Source organism: Mobula birostris, chromosome 5, assembly GCF_030028105.1.
Source record: "Mobula birostris isolate sMobBir1 chromosome 5, sMobBir1.hap1, whole genome shotgun sequence".
Lineage (NCBI taxonomy): Eukaryota > Metazoa > Chordata > Chondrichthyes > Myliobatiformes > Myliobatidae > Mobula > Mobula birostris.
The window spans coordinates 187,288,613-187,307,537 of NC_092374.1; the positions used below are offsets into that span (position 1 = coordinate 187,288,613).

General features: G+C 46.2%; 1 protein-coding gene across 2 annotated transcripts in view; it reads right to left on the reverse strand.

The window, feature by feature from the left end:
• Window positions 1–18,925, reverse strand: part of LOC140198138 (uncharacterized) — a 174,738-nt gene that overhangs the window by 45,149 nt on the left and 110,664 nt on the right. For both annotated transcript variants that reach the window (XM_072259098.1, XM_072259097.1), the window contains exon 13: window positions 11,094–11,192. In XM_072259098.1, the coding sequence (XP_072115199.1) occupies window positions 11,094–11,192 (99 nt within the window). The remainder of the gene's footprint in view (window positions 1–11,093; window positions 11,193–18,925) is intronic.

Sequence of the window (18,925 nt, forward strand, 5' to 3'; positions counted from 1 at the left end):
CAACCTGCAGCTTCTGTGAAGAAGAACCTAAGAAAGCTACAGATAAACCCAATGAAGGACACCCCCAGGGGAGCCCGGGGGGGGGGGTGGGGGGGAGGAGAATGAGCACCACAATAGGACGGTCCTAATATCAACGACCAAAGCAAATGGATAATTGACGACGAGAGAGAGATGCATTTGCAGCAAGGTTTGTAAGAACAAGCATGGCCTAAAGATCCATCAGGTCAGAATGAAGTGCTTGGAGTGGAGAATACTGCACAGCACACAGGATTTACGTCCGGTGAGATGCAGGAGGAGCCCGGCCTGGAGTCACCCCACAGAGCCCAGAACCTCCAAGCACCAGAAGCTTCTGTGCCAAGCAACGTCGTTCAACAGCGCCGGATTAAGTGGCCCCCAGCCAACAATGAGAAGGAGTGGCTCCAGTTCGATGGGGATGTAGCAAGGATCATACAGACAAGGGAGATGTTGACAGCAGCTTCAGACAATGACCACCATCATTGTCAGCTTTGCCACGGAGAGGTTTGGAATAGAGGAGGGAAAGACCACCAGATCCCAATAAACGATGAACTGCAGGGCAGCCCAGATCCACCAACTGCGCCAAGAGCTCCAGTCCCTGACACAGCAGTTCACGGTAGCAACGGAGGAGGAATCTCCCCTGATTGAGCTCCGGAACATCCGCAGGAAGAAGCTAATGACCCTGCGTAGAGCAGAGTGGCACAGGAGGTGAGGGAGAGAAAGAGCCAGGAAGCAAACTGCCTTCATAGCCAATCCGTTTGGGTTTACAAAACAGCTCCTAGGGCAGAAACGCAGTGGCCGCCTTCTGTGCTCTAAAGAAGAGTTAGACCATTTCCTTGATAACTTCCTGAGTGACCCTGCAAGGGAGCAAGAGCTGGGCCTCCACAGAGCCCTTACAAGCCAACCACTCCCCATAGTAGAGTTCAATGTGAGGGAGCCCTGTTACATACCTCAAGGAGATCCTGTGACTTTCTTGTGAGAATGATGTAATGATCTTTTGGAGGTCACCTGATGTAATTTTCCTGCCGATGCGAGGTCACGTGATGACATGTTCACCACGGGTATAAAAGAGAAGACCTCAGGTGACGCAGTTAGCTTTTTTTAGGGTTTTCCAGTTAGAACGTCAGTGAGATACTCCGCTCCGCTGTGTATTTGCAGTATGACGCAGTTTTGATTTTAAATGGAGTTTTATGTTCTAATGTAAGATACGGAAGTCTGAGCCAGCAGGTTGATCATTGCTGCCAGGTTTGTTAGTGTATCTTTTCAGTAGTATTGGAGAGTGAAGACTTCATCGAAGTACAGGACATGAGGGATTAAGAGAAATCAGGAATGTTTGGCAGTGTAATAAAGGATCGACCTTATTGAGTCTTCGTTGAAGAAGTAGCGACCTGCATCGGCGATAACTCTTGCCAAAAGAGCAAGGAAGTTCATGCAAGGTGCTCTCTAGAAATTAAGGTCAGTTGTTTTAAGCCGTTTATTTCCTTCCTCGTGAATCCTTTGGACAGAACCAGCAGGAAAGTCGTGTCTATGAAGAAACCCTTCTCCAGAGAAGTCCCTCCCAATTGAATGTATAAATCTGTTGGACTTTCGAATTTACCATTTTAAGAACTGTATTTGACTTTACCGCTTTAAGAACTGTTTCCGAATTTATCACTTTAAGAATCAGGACAGAGTGACGATTTGTTGAACGGCCGCATAGCAGTTAACTTCCGGTTAAGGTTTTCATTTGTTTTTATTGTTTATCCGTGTTTAATAAATGTTTGTTGTTTTTATATAACCTGACTCACTTGATATTCATTGTTGACGGTTACGTAACAGCCCACCTAGAGGGAAGTCCAGTGTTCCCGGTGCAGCATCCTCTACATCGGTGAAACCCGACACAGATTGGGGGACCACTTCGTCGAGCACCTCCGCTCCGTCCGCCAAGACAGACAGGATCTCCCAGTAGCCACCCACTTCAACTCTGCTTCCCACTCCCATTCAGATATGTCCGTACATGGCCTCCTCTACTGCCATGATGAGGCTAAACTCAGGTTGGAGGAGCAACACCTCATATACTGTCTAGGTAGTTTCCAGTCCATTGGTATGAACATAGAATTCTCCAACTTCCGGTAATTCCCTCCCCCTCCCTTCCTCTATCCCTATGTCACTCTGCCCCCCTCCCCCAGCTGCCTATCACCTCCCTCATGGTTTCACCTCCTTCTACTACCTATTGTGTTTTCCCCTATTCTTTCTTCACCTTTCCTGTCTATCACCTCCCTGCCTCCCCTCTCCCACCCCTTTGTCTTTCCCCTTACTGTTTTTTCAACTGAACCTACCAGCCTTCTCCTTCCCACCCTCCCCCCACCTTCTATATAGGGCCTCTGCCCCTTCCCTCTACAGTCCTGACGAAGGGTTTCGGCCCGAAACGTCGACCGATCTTTTCCACGGATGCTGACCAACCTGCTGAGTTCCTCCAGCGTGCTGTGAGTGTTGCCAGGAGGTTGTGTCTTCAGCCAGAGCCATTCTGTGCCAGGACCCAGCGGAGGACCCTACAAGGTGTACAAGCACTGCCTGGAGCTCCTCAGGATTCTTTGGAAGATCCTGCGAGTGATCTGATGCAGGGGGACAGTGGCAGACCAGTGGAGGTACGCAGAGGGGGTCTGGATCCACAAGCAGTCGAACCTGGAGCAGTTCAGAACCATCTTGCTGCTTAGTGTGGAAGGATAAACCTTCTTTAGTGTCTTGTTCCGCTGGATGATGGACTTTCTCCTCAAGAACGCTTAAATCGACACTTCAGGGCAGAAGGGTGGAATTCCCGGAGTGCCTGGGTGCCTGGAACACTCTGGAGTCGTCACCCAGCTGATCAGGGAGGTGCACATGGGGAAGGGAGGCCTGGTCGTGCTTTGGCTAGATCTCGCCAATGCGTATGGGCCAATACCCCACAAACTGGTGGAGTTTACACTGGACCAACACCATGTTCCCAGAAAGGTCAAGGACCTCATCATGAACTACTACGGGAAGTTCAGACTGAGAGTCACTGCTGGAGCTGTGACACCAGGCTGGTATAGGCTGGAGAAGGGGATTATAACTGTGTGCGCAATCTCCATTATTCTCTTTGCCCTTGCCATGAATATGATAGTCAAGGCAGCTGAGGCAGAGTGTAGAGGCCCGCTGACCAAGTCTGGTGTTCGGCAGCCCCCGATCAGAGCCTTTATGGATGACCTCATTGTCACGACAACATCAGTTCCTGGCAGCAGGTGGATCCTCCAGGGCCTGGAAAAGCTCATCGCATGGGCACGGATGAGCTCCAAACCAGCTAAATCCAGGTCCATGGTGTTGAAGAAGGGCAAAGTGGTGGACGGGTTTCGTTTTACCTTGGATGGCACTTCAATCCCATCTATCACCGAGAAGCCAGTCGAGAGCCTGGGGAAGGTCTTCGACTGTAGCCTCAGATGCAGCTGCCGTCCGATCAGCTTCCAAGGAGCTTGAGAGCTGGTTCACCACGGTGGACAAGTCAGGCCTACCTGAAAGGCTCAAAGCCTGGATTCACCAGCATGGCATCCTACCCTGAACCCTATGGTCGCTGCTGGTATACGAGGTGCCTGTGACAACTGTGGAGTTGCTGGATAGAAAGGTCAGTAACTACCTTCGAGGTGGCTGGGCCAACCTCGTAGTCTGAGTGGTGCAGCACTGTACGGAAGGTGCAATAAGCTGCGACTTCCCTTCAGCAGCCTGGGCGAGGAGTTCGGGGTTTCCCGCACAAGAGAGGTGCTGCAGTACATGGATTCCAAGGGCCCTAAAGTGGCAGCAGCTGGCATCCAGGTATGGACGGGCAGAAAGTGGAAGACACAGGGAGGGCTGGTGGTAGCAGAGTCCCGGCTGAGACACAGGGCTCTGGTGGGGACAGTGTCAACTGGGCGAGTGGGGCTGGACTCCCTTTCACAACCTCGCTATGACAAGGCCAAAGGCAAGGACAGACGCCAACTAGTCCTGGAGGAAGTGCGGGCTGGCGTTGGAGAGGAGAGGAGTAGCAGGACGGTGGGCATGTGGCATCAGGGAGCACGGACAAGGTGGGAAGGTGCGCTGTAGTGGAAAATCTCCTGGTCTGACATCTGGCAGGCAGAACCCAGCACATTAAATATATGATCCAGGCTGTCTATGATGTCTGGTCAGGCCCTGTAAACCTCAATGTCTGGGCAAGAGCGATACACCAGCATGTCCTCTCTGTCCAGGAAGAGGATCACTGGAGCACATCCTTCGCAGCTGCCCTAAAGCCTTGGGGGAAGGTCGCTACTGGTTTCATCATGACCAGATGCTGAAGCCAGTGGCAGAGAGCATTGCGATGGCCATGACCACCAGCAAACAGAGTGGTCAGAGGAAGAACATCTCCTTTGTCAGAGCCGGAGTACAGCCCCCACGTCAGCCCAGACCAGCATCATCATCGGGCCTGCCGCAGCAGACTGGCTGCTTTAAGTTGACCAGGGGAGGCAGCTGAAGTTTCCCAACCAAATAGCAACAACTTCGCTGAGGCCGGATGTGGTCCTTTCTTCAGTGTCCTCGAAGCAGGTTGTCCTCATTCAGTTGACAGTTCCCTGGGAGGACCACATTGAGGAGGGAAATGAGTGGAAGCGGGCCAAGTACCAGGAGCTGGTGGAGCAGAGCTGGAGGCAAGGCTGGAGGGCTCACTGTGAGCCCATCGAAGTCGGGTACAGGGGTTTTGCCGGCCACTCACTCTGCAGAGTCTACACCCTACTTGGCATCACCAGGGCTGGCAAGAGGAAAGCAATCAGGACCATCACAGAGGCCGCTGAGAGAGCCTCCTGATGGCTATGGATCAGGAGGGGTGATCCGTGGGGCAATGCTGCTGGCACACAAGCTGGGATCTGATCAACCCCGGCTGGGTCGCCTGGGCGAGGGTGTATGATGTTGAAAGACCCGAAACACCCGACGACCCCAGGTTACATCACTGATGATGTGTCCCAGCGCATCCGCAGGGTGTATCTCAGAATCATATATGAATATCTTCACATGACATTTGGGTCAGCAATGGGCTGGTGACTTTCCAAAGACTCATGCAGGCAACCATGAATGACTTAGTCTTCCAATTTATGCTTGTATACCTGGATGATATTGTGATGTATTCACAGACTCTCCAGGGACACTTGGAGAGGCTTGACACTGCACTTCAGCACCTCAAGGAAACTGGTCCGAAGGTGAAATTGGAAAAAAGTCATTTTCTGCAGTCAGAGGTTAAGAATTTAGGACACCAGATATCAACCAAGGGGATAGGCACAGATCCCGAGAAGGTCTCGGATCTTCAGCAATGGCCAGAACCATCTACAGTCAAAGACTTCAGATCATTTATCAGCTTTTGCAGTTCTTATAGACGGCTCATTCAGGGATTCTCAAAGATTGCAGGTCTGCTGCATGATGGAGTGAATCTGTGTTTTAATTCAGAGAGTCCTAGTAAAACAAACCAGCTGTTAAAACAGTCTTGGACAGAAGAATGTCAAACCGCCTTTGACTTGCCCAAAAAAAAAACTAGCCATTTCACCCATCCTCAGCTTTGCCAATTTCACACACCCTTTCATAGTGAAGACTGAAGGCAGCATAGGACTGTGTTCATTATTGGAGACTGATTCTTAAGACCAATAATGATGCGTTCCTGCTCCCACACATTGATCAGGGAGCGTAAGGGTTTACAGTATCGTGTATTTGAGTATGAGAAGCACGGGGAGTGTTATCAGCTTCTGTTACCTACCAGCTTGAGGAGTAAAGTGTTAGGGTCTGTACATGACTCTATGGGCCATCAAGGCATAGAGCGTACTCCACACTTGTTGAGAAGCAGATGTGTTTGGGTGGGCATGCATGAGGATGTGACATGGTGGATCAAAAATTGTCCGCATTGTGTGCTCACTAAGATGCCTTAAGATCTGTCCCCCCATGAAATCATTCCTTGCTTCTCAGCAGCTCAAAGTTGTTGCTGTAGATTTCACTGTGCTTGAACCGACAGCTGATGGGTGTGAGACTGTCTAAGTAGTCACAGACATTTTTACAGAGTTCACCCAAGCATTCCCAGCTCAGGATCAAAAGGCCGATACCACAGCAAAGGTGCTCTTGAGGGAATGGTTTATAAAGTACGGTGTTCCTGAGAGGTTGCATTCTGACCAGGGCCGTAACTTCAAAAGAGAAGGCATAGCTGAGCTCTGCAAACTGTACGGGGTAAAGAAAAGCCGTACTACACCTCATCATCCTACTGGCAACACTCAGTGTGAGTGTTTCAACAGGGCGATGCATGATTTGTTGTGTACGTTGTCTCCAGAAAAGAAACGCAGGTGGCCAGAGCATCTACCCGAGTTAATGAATGCGTATAATGTGACGCCTCACGTCACCACCGGATATTCCCCTTATTACCGACTGTTCAGCATTGCCTTACTGGAGGATAAAATTCATTTTCTGAAGATTGACGTAAATACACTGGTTTACCTCAGGAATAGGCCATTAGGCTGTAATAAAGTCCAGGGTGCTTGGAAATCAACTGTCTACAGGCTGGTGTAGGTACTAGACAGCACATACACTGTGAAACCTTTGGAGGGAGGGCCGATCAAGAGGGTGAACAGGGTAGACATCAGGCCCTGAGAGAACCTTCCTACCCCAACTCCTCGAAGGAGACGATAAACTCATGTCCCCGGGACATGAATCAGATTCTGAGGATTTACAGAATGATGTGATATTGGTAGAAGAACCATAGGCCACAGTTTAAGAATAAGGGGGAAGGCCATTTAGAAAGGAGTTGAGGAAAAACTTTTTCACCCAGAGAGTGGTGGATGTATGGAATGCTCTGCCCCAGAAGGCTGTGGAGGCCAAGTCTCTGGATGCTTTCAAGAAAGAGATGGATAGAGCTCTTAAAGATAGCGGAATCAAAGGTTATGGGGATAAGGCAGGAACTGGATGCTGATTGTGGATGATCAGCCATGATCACAGTGAATGGTGGTGCTGGCTCAAAGGGCCGAATGGCCTACTCCTGTACGTATTGTCTATTGTCAATTGTCTAAGATGTGTCAGAACAGGGTGTACAGAATCTTGACTCCAGTCTTGGCAGCATATCTTCTGGGACTGTAAAAATGTCTGGAACTGAGACTGTAGTGCCTGAGACTGATGATACAGGGTCAGATGTTGGTGGTCCTCCTGTTGTAGTACCCCGCAGGAGTGAAAGAGTAAATGCTGGACAGCACTCTAACCCACATCACGAACCAAGGTCAGTCCGAGATGTGGCCTCCATGAGTCCTGCAGCAGTGTCACAGATACTGGCTCGTCCAGGTTCAGCTCCATTCAGAGAAGCAGTTAAAGAGGTTAAAAATACCTTTGCAGTGAGCGAGTAATCGAGGATGCTTACCTGTATGCAGGGGAGAATGTAACCAGGTGACTGTTAAATATTATTTTTTATTGTTAAAGTGCACTTGTGCATTCACCCTGGTAACACTAAAATAGCTGCCTGTGCCTTTAAGAGAAAACAGTGACAACATTATGCACATGTGGAGTAGAAAGAAGAGTTACAATGTTCTGCAGGACAAACATCGAGTGCTGGGAGCTGCTTTTCCCAGATTTTCGTGAGTAAGGTATTGGCACAGGATGGCATGGTTGTGTGAAGTTCCTCATCGGCTGAGTAGTGTGAGTGAGGAGAATTCATTTCAGAGTCCAGCCTGTACGTGTTTGGAAGTTAAGCACATGTGTGTCAAAGTGAGTGTACATCTTCATTAAGACGAGATGCATTTATTGATATTTTCAATGTTATGTACAAGGTACAGCAATGGTGGGATTCTGATGTTGTTTGCATTGTTTTTTTTAGAATTGCCACCACCGTATTGGTTCTGTATATTTTGTTTAATTTATTTTCATACTGCATACGTAACTCGTTGACACACAAGTGTGGGACCGAAGTTAAGCTGAGATTGTAACAGCAGGAACTGTGCACTTATTTAAATTCATTTTGTTGTTTTATTTTGATACCCTCTTTCAGCATTAAAATATCTCAAGCAGATAAAGGAATTAAAGACCCGAAAAGGTATTTGTTGTCCTGAGTTGTATTTTTCCCAGGCTACAAAATAAATCACTCTTGGGTTCCTGTTGACCTACATTCCACCTCGTTTGTTTTTGTCCGCCATGATGCACACCAACATCCCCTTAGGCCCCCTTACAATGGCCCATTCTGCATTTTGGAATGGAGGGAAAAGACTTCGATCATTGATAAGAGGGATAAACCTGAACATATTTCAGAAGATCACCTTAACCCAGCCCACCGAGATTTGGAGTATTCCACGGCCGTGCCCCTGCCATCACCTCTGAACGGGCACAGGACCCGAGCCGGGCTGCTGATCCCAGCTTCAGACAGGCTCCCAATGCTGGTTTTCGTTAATTCCAGAGGGCCCCGTGTTGGTAACGTGACTGGCAGAAATGTACATAATTCACAACCATCGACACTGAGTTGTGGTTTCACTTTAAGAGGCTGCTCTGATGAGATGACATTATTATGTAAAGAGTTTTAGCACGTTTTTGTGTGTTGGTTTGGGAGTTCAATAAAATGTGTTACGGGTTTCAATAAACATAAAATGCCTCACTTAATTTTATTTGCGAACACCTACATTAATCCCTCATCTGAGTATCTGCTGTGGTGGAGCCTCCATCTGCACTCCCTCAAATGAGAGATGCAAGTGTGGGTGTGTCCTTAGTGAAAAATGGCTTTAAACGTCCATCGTCAGATCTGGCTGCACCCTATTCAGTATCATCAGGTCCTGCTCTCCTTCACCAATTGTTCATTCAAAGACTGTGCAGAAATGCAAAGAGAACCCCTAATTCACCACTGTTTCCACAATTCACCATGCTGAAGTATTCTAACAATGTGCACTGAACCCATGAATGGCTGGGATTCAGACTGTGCATCTGCCCCTGTAGTTTCCCTACTTCCCTTTGCCCATTGGACCAACCATCCCAAATGTCCCTCGATGTCCTGGTGTTGAAATTGCATCGAGTCTGGATTCTATCCATTTCTTTTTCATGCTCAACCCTCCTTCTGTTAGATCCTGTTCATGACCAACCTCCTCTCCTGGTTCCAATGTTAATGCCATTGCGAATAGTTCCCTCTTCTCAGGTATTGTTCCTCACCCTTTCACATCTCCCATCACCAGCTCTCTGCACAAAACAAAAAGCAAGACCCCACTTTCCTTACCACAGGGAAGGAGGCCATTCAGCCCATCTATGCCAGTTCACTCAGCTGTCCATTCCTGATTACTTCTCCTTGAAACCATTTCTCTCCACATCCATATCATACCTACCACACTTATGCTGCTGCAATTACAGAAGCCAGGTAACCTAGCAACCCATCTTTCTGGGATCTGTGCCCATGAACATTGAGAGTTGTCAGTTCCTCTCCATGCCTTAGTTTTCTGTTTACTGTTTGTTCCTTTGCCTGGTTTGCCCTCTCCAAAAGCACTGCTGTAAACATTTCCAGACTGAATTCCATTTCCTCTTTTGTGTATCCAAGGAGACCAGTGATAACTTTCTGTGACCAGACCTTTCTTCTTCACTGTCAACCAAACTGCATTTAACATAACATAGAAGCCATTTTAATCCACATACGCAGCAGTTTAGAAGATTAACCTAACAAAGAAGCCATTTTAAATTTAACATAAAAAGAAGAAACCCTGTACAATTGTGATCAGCAGGAAACTTCATGATCATTTTCCTCAATTCAAGTTCAAATCATTGACATGAACCTTAAACAGCAAGGGACCTATTACTGAGCCCTGCTTAACTCACCACACATGTCCCTCCAGACACTGAAACTCCCATTGATCCTCACTGTTTGCTTCCTCCCTCTGAACCAATTTTTATTCCAACACCATCTTTTCTTGGATCCCATGGACACTCAGTTTCTTGAGAACGCCATGAGGAAATTTTTAATAAAACTTTGCTAAAATCCATGTCATGAGGAGGGGCTTTACCACTGTCTCACCTCACCTTCATCAGGATTAATGAGCAACTTTCAAGTTAAAGTTATTGACATTCAACCGTATACATGCATACCATCAAATGAGACCACTTTCCTCTGGATTAATGTGCACAACACAGTACATGTAACTCACGTGCATAACACAAAGTAATATCACCACAAATAAATTAACACATAACAAGATGCATATATAATACAACTGAAAAGTAAACAATCTCACACCACTGGTGCTCCATACATTTTAAGACCTGGGTGGTGGCAGGAAGTTCAATAGTCTTACGGCCTGGGGGAAGAAACTGTTTCTCATCCTGACTGATCTTGTTTTAATGCTACGGTACCTCCTGCCTGATGGTGGGGGATCAAAAAGATTACTGGGTGGATGGGAGGAAACACTGACAATGCTAAGTGCTCTGCGTATGTAACACTCCTGATAAATATATCTAATGGGTGAGAGAGAGACCCCAGTGATCCTCTCAGCAACACTTGGATCCATTGTTGGGACTTGCGGTCAGATGCCTTGAAATTCCTGTACCAGACAGAGATGCAGCCAGTCAGGACACTCTCGATTGGGGTCCTGTAAAAACTGGTTATCATGGGGGATGGGGGTGGGGGTTAGCCACGATCTCCTCAAGGAATCGAGGTGCTGCTGTGCTTTCTTATCCAAAGAGGTGGTGATGACGGACCAGGTAAGATCATCAATTTTGTGCACTCTCAGAAATTTGGTGCTCTTAACTCTCTCCATGGAGGAGCCACGTGTGTGCAGTGAGGAGTGGTCCCTCACTCCTCACCTCTACATCACCAGTCACAGCACCTTCGACAACATCATGTGTGTAACACAATTGAGTTGAGACATTTTACCCTCAAGTACCATCTCAGACACCAGGTCAGAGGTGAGTCTGGAATCGTCCCAGCAGTGGTGTCACTGTGAAACACCACTCCACAACTGGGCAAAAATACAGGGGAATTTCATCCCTCATGTCTCAGGGACCCAGAGTGGGGGGGGGGGTGATTTTTCTTTTAAAATTAACTCCAATTTCCTTGGAGAGATGCCTGAAGTTTAAACCCAAGTGTAGGCAATAACACTTACCTGTCCACCAAAGAATCACATATAAAATAAAAGCCACTAGAAACACCACCACCATTGTGATTGATGCAGCAAATGTGACAATGTCCTTGCTGTAAAAACCTGCAATTAGAAATACATTCAGATAAGCAAACATGCAACAATACGCCAGAAAAATGAGCAGGAGAGCTGCCAATTGTTGCCACAACCAATTTGTTCCCCTTATCTCCTGCAGGGAAGGGATGTGCTAATCACTGCCCAGTCTTGTCAACCTGTGACTTCTGGTCTGCACCAACTGACTCTACCTGCTGTGCTGGGTTAACAAGCCACTGAAATGTTACGCCGGCCAAGAATAGACTGACTTACTCCCTCTTCCTCAGTCAGTATTTCCCTGTTACCTGCTGCCAATATTCTGCACTGGGTGCTCCTTCTGGTGTTGAGATGGCCAAACCTTGATGAGTTCACTGTCAGAAGCCCCTGCCTCTCCTCCATCCATTCCTCTCATGGACCACTCTCCTGTCCGATTGGATTCATTTGTCAGCCATTTGCCTTTTCCACCTATCACCTCCCAGCTTCTCACTCCACTCCCTCCCCCACCCACCTACCTCCTCCTCCACATGGCTTCACCAATCACCTTGTACTCTTTCACCTCCCCCCACGTTCCTATTCTGGCTCTTTCGCCTTTCTTTCTGGTCCTGATGAAGGGTAGCCCGAAACATCAAGCACTTTATTCCTTTCCACAGCTGCTGCCAAACATGCTGAGTTCCTCCAGCACTTTGTGTGTGTTTCTCTGGATTTCCGGTATCTACAGAATCTCTTGTGTTACAATCCATTGTTCTTTTGCAAGAAGATGAAAACACAGGAAAATAAAAGGGGAGTCGGTCACTCAGCTCCTTAAACCTGCCCCACCATTCAATACAGTTGGAGATAGAAACACAGAAAACCTACAGCACAATACAGGCCTTTCGGCCCACAAAGTTGTGTCAAACATGTCCCTACCTTAGAAATTACTAGGCTTACCTATAGCCCTCTATTTTTCTAAGCTCCATGTACCTATCCAAAAGTCTCTTAAAAGACCCTATCGTATCCACCTTCACCACTGTTGCCGACAGCCCATTCCATGCACTCACCACTCTCTGCGTAAAAAACTTACCCCTGACATCTCTGTACCAACTCCCCAGCAGCTTAAACCTGTGTCCTCTTGTGGCAACCATTTCAGCCCTCGGAAAAAGCCTCTGACTATCCACACCATCAATGCCTCTCATCATCTGATACACATGATCTGCCCCAGGCCTCATATCCTCTTCTGTCCCAGTCCCACACAATCCTGAATTCCTCAATCTTTCAAATATTTATCCATCTTTTCTTTAAATACCTCTCAGCTGCTTGTGGTGGGAAAAGCCTCTCATCCCAGGAATGATGCTTATGGATCACTTTTGGACTGCTGGCAGTGTCAGTGCAATTGTTCTGAAACAAGGGGACCAGAACTGTGCACAGTACCAAGTGGACTCTCCAACACTCTGCACAACTGTAGCAATACTTCCCCATCTCTAAACTCCAAATCCCTCGCAAGTAAGGCTTATATGTCACTTCTGTTCCTGATTACTTGCTGCACCAGATCTTTTGTGATTCCCTTACAAGAACAAATTGATCCCTCTGCAATTCACTTATTTACAATTCCTCTCATTAACATAAAAATTCCTCTTACTCAAGGGCTCCACCTCACACTTTCCTCTATTAAACTCCATGTGCTGAGTTATCACTCATTCAATCTATCGATATCCTATTGTACAGTCCGAATTTCCTCATTGGAACTTGTTTTCCTCCAGTTTTGATGAACTTCAATATCCATTCATGACATTAATAATTAAAATAATCAATAATTAGAAACTCTACTCGCCCATAGGGATTGGATCACTGGTGTTTTTAGATATTCAGTATTTAGAATCTATCAGCTCTGTCTTTAATAAAAAAAAATTTTGGAAACACACAGCAGTTTGTGTAGCATCTGCGGAAGGTGAAACAGAGTTAATATTGCAGATCCTAGACACTCTCAGAATAGAGAGAATGACTTTTTGATTGTCAGTTGGGCAGCGCCCTATCGAAGAGATTGGATGCCTGAGAAGACATAGTTCACTCCCGTTCTCCCATTGTGCAGAAAATGCAGTGACTCATGGCAGTTTGGTACTTTGAGCAGCACCCAACCTGAATTCAGGATTGATTGGTATGAACAAATTAGAGTAAGGCAGTGGCTAGTGGAGCGGCCATCATTGGAGTGGTCAGAGTTAGAGTGGAAATTTTCAGGCTTTAGCTCTTCAAGGCTTCAGTCAAAGAAAGCAAAAAAAAAAGCTGTAGGTAGAGTTTTCTTCCCCTCCCACAAGATTTTATTGTTTTTCCTTCTTTATGGTTGCTCAGTTAGAAACAGTAGAGATGCCAGGCAGGATAGTGGAGTGCTCTGCTTGCGGGATGTGGGAAGTCAGGGAGATCTCCAATGTCCCCGATGACTACACCTGTGAGAAATGCTTCCAGCTACAGCTTCTCACACTCTGTGTTAAGGATTTGGAGCTGGAACTGGGAGGCTGAGGGGTTGATAGATAGGACATATCGAGAAGTAGTTACACCCAAGGTGGAGAACACGGGAAATTGGGTGACAGTCAGAACAGGGAAAGGGATTAAACAGCCAGTGCAGAGTATCCCTGTGGCCATCCCCATCAACAACAGGTACACCACTTGGATACTGTTGGGGGGGCGGTGGGATGACCGAGCAGAGGACAGTCACAGCGGTCAGGTCTCTGGCACTGAGTCTGGCTCTGTAATTCAGGAGGGAAGGGGGAAGAAGGGGTGAACTGTGGTGATAGGGGATTCATTCATTAGGGAACAGAAAGGAGGTTCTGTGGACAAGAACGAGATTCCCAGATGTTATGCTGCCTCCTGGGTGCCTGGGTCCAGGACATCTTGGATTAAGTCCTCAGCATTCTGAAGTGGGAGGGTGAACAGCCAGAAGTCGTGGCCTATGAGGGTAAGAAGAGTGAAAAGGTTCTGCAAAGTGAGTTCAGGAGTTCGATGCTAAGCTGAAGGGCAGAACTTCCAGGTTTGTGATCTCGGGATTGCTATTCAGGCCATGTTCTAGTGAGGCCAGAGATAGGAAGATTATACAGTTTAACACATGACTAAGGAGGTGGTGTAGGAGGGAGAGCATCAGATTCTTGGAACATCGGGCTCTCTTCCAGAGAAAATGGGACCTGTACAGAAGTTACAGATAGTGGAGAGGTTGTAGGGACGGGCGTGAATCAAAAGGTTGAGCATGGTGCAACTAATGTCCTGAGCTGTGTATACTTCATAGAAACATAGAAAATAGGTGCAGGAGTAGGCCATTCGGCCCTTCCAGCCTGCATCGCCATTCAATATGATCATGGCTGATCATCCAACTCAGAACCCTGCACCAGCCTTCCCTCCATACCCCCGATCCCTTTAGCCACAAGGGCCATATCTAACTCCCTCTTAAATACAGCCAATGAACTGGCCTCAACTGTTTCCTGTGGCAGAGAATTCCACAGATTCACCACTCTCTGTGTGAAGAAGTTTTTCCTAATCTCGATCCTAAAAGGCTTCCCCTTTATCCTCAAACTGTGCCCCTCGTTCTGGACTTCCCCAACATCGGGAACAATCTTCCTGCATCTAGCCTGTCCAATCCCTTTAGGATTTTATACGTTTCAATAAGATCCCCGCTCAATCTTCTAAATTCCAACGAGTATAAGCCTAGTTCACTCAGTCTTTCATCATATGAAAGTCCTGCCATCCCAGGAATCAATCTGGTGAACCTTCTTTGTACTCCCTCTATGGCAAGGATGTCTTTCCTCAGATTAAGGGACCAAAACTGCACACAATACTCCAGGTGTGGTCTCACCAAGGCCTTGTACAACTGCAGTAGTACCTCCCTGCTCCTGTACTCGAATCCTCTTGCTATAAATGCCAGCATGCCATTCGCCTTTTTCACCGCCTGCTGTACCTGCATGCCCACTTTCAATGACTGGTGTATAATGACACTCAGGTCTCGTTGCACCTCCCCTTTTCATAATTGGCCACCATTCAGATAATAATCTGTTTTCCTCTTTTTGCCACCAAAGTGGATAACTTCACATTTATCCACATTAAATTTCATCTGCCATGAATTTGCCCACTCACCCAACCTATCCAAGTCACCCTGCATCCTCTTAGCATCCTCCTCACAGCTAACGCTGCCGCCCAGCTTCGTGTCATACGCAGACTTGGAGATGCTGCATTTAATTCCCTCATCCAAGTCATTAATATATATTGTAAACAACTGGGGTCCCAGCACTGAGCCTTGCGGTACCCCACTAGTCACTGCCTGCCATTCTGAAAAGGTCCCATTTATTCCCACTCTTTGCTTCCTGTCTGCCAACTAATTCTCTATCCACATCAATACCTTACCCCCAGTACCGTGTGCTTTAAGTTTGCACACTAATCTCCTGTGTGGGAGCTTGTCAAAAGCCTTTTGAAAATCCAAATATACCACATCCACTGGTTCTCCCCTATCCACTCTACTAGTTACATCCTCAAAAAATTCTATGAGATTCGTCAGACATGATTTTCCTTTCACAAGCCCATGCTGACTTTGTCCGATGATTTCACTGCTTTCCAAATGTGCTGTTATCACATCTTTAGCTGACGTTAGCATTTTCCCCACCTCTGATGTTAGGCTAACCGGACTATAATTCCCTGGTTTCTCTCTCCCTCCTTTTTTAAAAAGTGGGGTTACATTAGCCACCCTCCAATCCTCAGGAACCAGTCCAGAATCTAAAGAGTTTTGAAAAATTATCACTAATGCATCCACTATTTCTTGGGCTACTTCCTTAAGCACTCTGGGATGCAGACCATCCGGCCCTGGGGATTTATCTGCCTTTAATCCCTTCAATTTACTCAACACCACTTCCCTCCTAACATGTATTTCCCTCAGTTCCTCCATCTCACTGAACCCTCTGTCCCCTACCATTTCCGGAAGATTATTTATGTCCTCCTTAGTGAAGACAGAACCAAAGTAATTATTCGATTGGTCTGCCATGTCCTTGCTGCCCATAATCAATTCACCTGTTTCTGTCTGTAGGGACCTACATTTGTCTTAACCAATCTTTTTCTTTTCACATATCTATAAAAGCTTTTACAGTCAGTTTTTATGTTCCTTGCCAGTTTTCTCTCATAACCTTTTTTCCCCTTCCTAATTAAGCCCTTTGTCCTCCTCTGCTGAACACTGAATTTCTCCCAGTCCTCAGGTGCGCCACTTTTTCTGGCTAATTTGCATGCTTCTTCTTTGGAATTGATACTATCCCTAATTTCCCTTGTCAGCCATGGGTGCACTACCTTCCTTGATTTATTCTTTTGCCAAACTGGGATGAACAATTGTTGTAGTTCATCCATGTGATCTTTAAATGCTTGCCATTGCATATCCACCGTCAACCCTTTAAGTGTCATTTGCCAGTCTATCTTAGCTAATTCACGTCTCATACCTTCAAAGTTACCCCTCTTTAAGTTCAGAACCTTTGTTTCTGAATTAACTATGTCACTCTCCATCTTAATGAAGAATTCCACCATATTATGGTCACTCTTACCCAAGGGGCCTCTCATGACAAGATTGCTAATTAACCCTTCCTCATTGCTCAATACCCAGTCTAGAATAGCCTGCTCTCTAGTTGGTTCCTCGACATGTTGGTTCAAAAAAACCATACCGCATACATTCCAAGAAATCCTCTTCCTCAGCACCCTTATCAATTTGGTTCATCCAATCTACATGTAGATTGAAGTCACCCATTATAACTGCTTTTCCTTTATTGCACACATTTCTAATTTCCTGTTTAATACCATCCCCAACCTCACTACTACTGTTAGGTGGCCTGTACACAACTCCCACCAGCGTTTTCTGCCCCTTAGTGTTATGCAGCTCTATGCAAGAAGTACTGTAGGAAAGGCTGATGAGCTCACAGCATGGATCAATACCTGGGAATATGGTAGGGAGATGGCTGTAGGAGGGGGTGAACTGGCAGCTCAATATTCTGGGGTTCCATTGTTTTAGACACAACACAGCGGGAGGGATTAAAGGAGGAGGGGATATTTTACTAGTCAAGGATAATATCCTGGCAGTGTTCAGCCAGGCCAGACTGGAGAACTCATCTAGTGAGACATTATGGTGGAACTGAGGAATAAGAAAAGTGTGAACACGTTAATGGGGCACATTACAGATTATACAAAAGTCCGTGGGATTTAGAGGAACAAATTTATGGAGAGATTGCAGAATGTTGCAAGAAATATAAAGTTGTTATAGCTGCTGATTTAAACTTGCAATATATTGACTTGGACTCCCATAGTGTCAAAGGATCATACTGGATAGAGTTTGTCAAATGTGTTCAGGAAACTTTCTTAATCAGTATTAGAATTCCCAACGAAAGAGTGTGTGATACTTGATCTGCTGTTAGGGAATGAGATAGGAAAGGTGACAGAAGTCTGTGTAGGAGAACACTTTGCATCTCGCGATCACAATGTCATTAGTTTTGATGAAAATATGCAGAAAGATAGGTCTGGTCTGCAGGTTAAGATTCTATAATGGAGAAAGGCCAATTTTGTTGGTATAGGAGTAGATCTAGTAAGTGTGGATTTGGACAGGATGTTTTCTGGCAAATATGCACTTGGTAAGTGGGAGGCTTTCAAAAATGAAATTTTGAAAGTACCAAGCTTGAATGTGCCTGTCTGAATAAAAGGTAAAGATAACAGGTGTGGGGAACTTTGGTTTTCAAGAGATATTGAGGCCTTGTTTAAGAAACAAACAGAGGTACATTGCAGGTACAGGCAGGTAAGAACAAATGAAGTGCTTATGGAGTATAAGAAATGAGAGAACAGTTAGGAAAGAAATCAGGAGAGCTAAAGGAAGGCTTGAGGTTGCTTTAGCAGACAAAGTGAAGGAGAATCCTGAGGGAGTCTACAGATATGTTCAAAGCAAAAGGATTTCAACTGACAAAATTGGTCCTCTGGAAGATCAGAATGGTAATACATGTGTGGAGCCAAAAGTCAAGAGGAGATCTTAAATACATAATTTACATCTGTATTTACTCAGCAGACAGACACAGAGGCTACAGAAACAAGGCAAAATGGCATCAACTTCATGGAGTCTATACAGACCGCAGGTAGTAGGTGGTTGCCTGTCAGAATGGAAGCCTGAGACCAGTGGAGTGCCGAGGGACTGGTGTTGGGTCCATTGTTTGTCATCTATATCATCTATCTGGATGATAATATGGTTAACTGGATCAGCAACTTTGCAGATGTCAGCAATATTGGGGGTGTAGTGAACAGCGAGGAAGACTATCATGGCTTGGAGCGGGATCGGGACCAGCTGGAAAAATGGGCTGAAAAATGGCAGATGGAATTTAATACAGACAAGTGTGAGGTATTGCACTTTGGTAGGACCAACACAGTGAACAGTCGGACACTGAGGAGTTTAGTTGATGAAAGGGATCTGGGAATACAAGTCCATAATTCATTGAAAGTGGTATCACAGATTGATGGGGTCATCAAGAAAGCTTTTGGCACATTGGCCTTCATAAATCAAAGTATTGAGTGCAGGAGATGGGATGTTATGTTGAAGTTGGATAAGTCATAAGAATAATTTGGAGTACTGTGTGCCACTTTGGTCATCTACCTACAGGAAAGTTGTAATTAAGGTTGAGAGAATACAGAGATATTTTATCAGGTTGTTGCCAGGTTTGGAGTACCTGAGCTACATGGAAAGATTGAAAAGGTTTGGACTTTATTCCTTGGCATCTAAAGGACTGAGAGGATATTTGATATAG